This window comes from Urocitellus parryii, chromosome 1, assembly GCF_045843805.1.
Source record: "Urocitellus parryii isolate mUroPar1 chromosome 1, mUroPar1.hap1, whole genome shotgun sequence".
NCBI lineage: Eukaryota > Metazoa > Chordata > Mammalia > Rodentia > Sciuridae > Urocitellus > Urocitellus parryii.
This window is the reverse complement of record NC_135531.1, coordinates 276,579,394-276,581,882: the sequence shown is the minus strand read 5'-3', so window position 1 is coordinate 276,581,882 and position 2,489 is coordinate 276,579,394. Positions and strand designations below refer to the sequence as shown.

Genomic DNA, 2,489 nt, shown 5'->3' with positions numbered 1-2,489 from the left:
CCTGGAATGCTGGGAAATGTAGTTTCCAACACTTCGCACTGGGCAACCTGCCGTCGTCTCAGACCGCTAGTATGCCAACCAGCGAGAGCAGGTCCCTGGAGTCTGCAGATCTCAAGCCAACCCTCCGCTGGGACAAACTCTAGGCAACAACATCGAATGAAATTTTTGTCCTACGGGACTTCTTGGGGAGGGCCTTTCCCATAGACGCTCTCCGTCCCCCTGCGAAGCCGCTGAACGTTTCTATTGGCTGGCCAGGATGCCAATCGCCGAGACGGGTTTTCCATTGGCTGCGGGGCGGGCGCTCCGAGGCTAGAGGGAAGGAGAAGGGATCAGGAGCGGGAGCGAGGGGGAGGGAGAGGCCGGTCAGTGTCTGGCCGCTGCCGCTGCTTGCCTGAGGTCTCCAGGCCCGGCTGCGGCTCCTTCCTCGACTCCTGGGCACGGTCTGCGAGGCTCCGCCGGCTACTGTGGGAGAGCCGCGGGCGGCGGCCGCCGCATCATGTCAGCCAAGGACGAGCGGGCCAGGGAGATCCTGAGAGGCTTCAAACTGTATCCGCCCGGGAGCGGGGCGGGGCCGGGAGGACTTGGGAGGCGGCCGCTCCCTGAGGAGACCGGCCGGGGCGGGGGCGCCCGGTGGGCACCCGAAAACAAGGGCAGCGAGAGCCGCCAGGAAAGGAACGGCGTCCCGGGCCCCAGTGGGACCCGGCGCGGGCGGCGGGCTCAGGGGCGACCTGCGGGAGGAAGGGGACGGTGACGGGAGCCTCAGGGGGTGGAGACGGAGGAGTCCCGGGACGGGCTGCAGAGGCTCCGGCGTCGGAGACCGGCGTCCAGCAGGCCAGCTGGGTTCGGAGCTCCGGCCGGGACCCGGAAGCCGGGAGGGGCCGCGGCCCGAGGGCCCGGGCCGAGGGGGCGCGGCGAGCTGGCCTCGGAGACTGGAAGCGTCTTTGGCGGGAAGCCCACGGGGGAGCAGGGAAAAGTGACTCTGAGCGAGTGACCTTGTGTTTGACAGATGCAAAATGCTACGTTAAACTCTGTCAGTCCCACCCTACTCCACCCCGTCTGTTTCCCCAACTTCTTTCCCTCACTTGTGGCGTCTCGCAGGGCTGTAGTAGCCGAGGAAGGTGGGGACAGAGAAATTATTAACTCTCTCGGCCTTTAGAGACGTTGGGTGGTCACTGCTTCTCTCAGCTCAGTTTTCGTTCCAGCGAGATGAGTGAGGACGGTGAGCTTGTGTGCGGGATGCCCTGTACTCTGGTTTGCACTGAGACTTCTGGTAAAGGGAACTTCGTGCTGGCATTGGTGTGGCTGCAGCTAGCTGTGGTGGAGCTGTCCAGCTTCACCAGTGGTGAAGACCCGGTAGGTAGGACGTGGTAGGATATGGAAATCATTGCCTCGGGTCTGTTGTGCCGCTTTTGCAACCTGCTTCTGCTTCATATAGCAAGGAAGTTTTGTTTTTCAATGGAGTATTAGTCTGTCACCCTAAGATGCCGACAGAAAAATACGATCTTGTGTATTCCAATTTTACGATCTCCTGCCGACCTTAATCTCTTCTTACATCCCATCTCTACAGTATAGACCGGTCTTAAATTCCTCTCTTAGTGAAATGCAGCCATCCCTTTAGGGTTCCTCCCCGCAAAGGTTTAGTAAAGCACTATTCTCTGAACTGCCTGTTTCCTCCCCAGGAAATTTTAACTGCTTTGTCATGTCAAAAACCAAGTTGGTAGTAAATTTTAGGATACAATGCAAAAGTGTACACAGGATGTACAAATGAAATATTACAAATGAAAACTGACCCACTATACTTTTTTTAAAAACTGAAAGGTGTATCATTTTTGTATAGACTGTCATATTTGTGATAAACTTTCGGTACTTTAATGTAGTGAAGTTTACTGACTTTTGCATAGTCCCATGTATCTTTTCTGTTTCTCTTCATAACAGAACCTTTAAGTAGATAAGGATAACCAAAGTGTTAGAAAGCTATGGCATGCCAGGTAAGGTGGCACAAGCCTGTAACCCCAGTGAATCAGGAGGCCGAGGCAGGAGGATCCCAAGTTCGAGGTCAGCCAAGGTAAAACACCCCTAGGCTCAATACCCAGTACCAAAAAAAAAAAAAAAAAAAATCCACACCCTATGGCATGATTTTATTTTATTTTTCCCTTAAGCTATTTATATTATTTAAGTTGTTCATATTGTTAAGTTATGTATATAATTATTTATTATGCTATAAACGGTAAATTAGATACTATGGAGTATTGAGAAATTTCGGAAGCAAAATTTTTGTTTAATTGTAAGTAATATATTACTGAAAAAAAAGAAATGTTTTCAACACATTTTTTTTTTGAGGGGGCTACCAGGGATTGAACTCAGGAGCACTCAATCAATGAGCCACATCCTCAGCCCTATTTTGTATTTTATTTAGAGACAGGATCTCACTGAGTTGCTTAGCACTTCACTGTTGCTGAAACTGGCTTTGAACTTTTGATCCTCCTCCC

General features: G+C 52.1%; 1 protein-coding gene across 2 annotated transcripts in view; it reads left to right on the top strand.

Annotated features, from left to right (window-relative positions):
* The first annotated feature begins 288 nt into the window (after positions 1-288).
* The window catches only part of Pde6d (phosphodiesterase 6D), a 54,591-nt gene continuing 52,390 nt past the window's right edge, over positions 289-2,489 (top strand). The window contains exon 1 of one of the 2 annotated variants that reach the window (XM_026396256.2): positions 289-546. In XM_026396256.2, coding sequence (XP_026252041.1) covers positions 497-546 — 50 coding nt within the window. In that variant the 5' untranslated portion in view covers positions 289-496. The remainder of the gene's footprint in view (positions 547-2,489) is intronic. The other variant, XM_026396255.2, reaches the window with a different exon arrangement.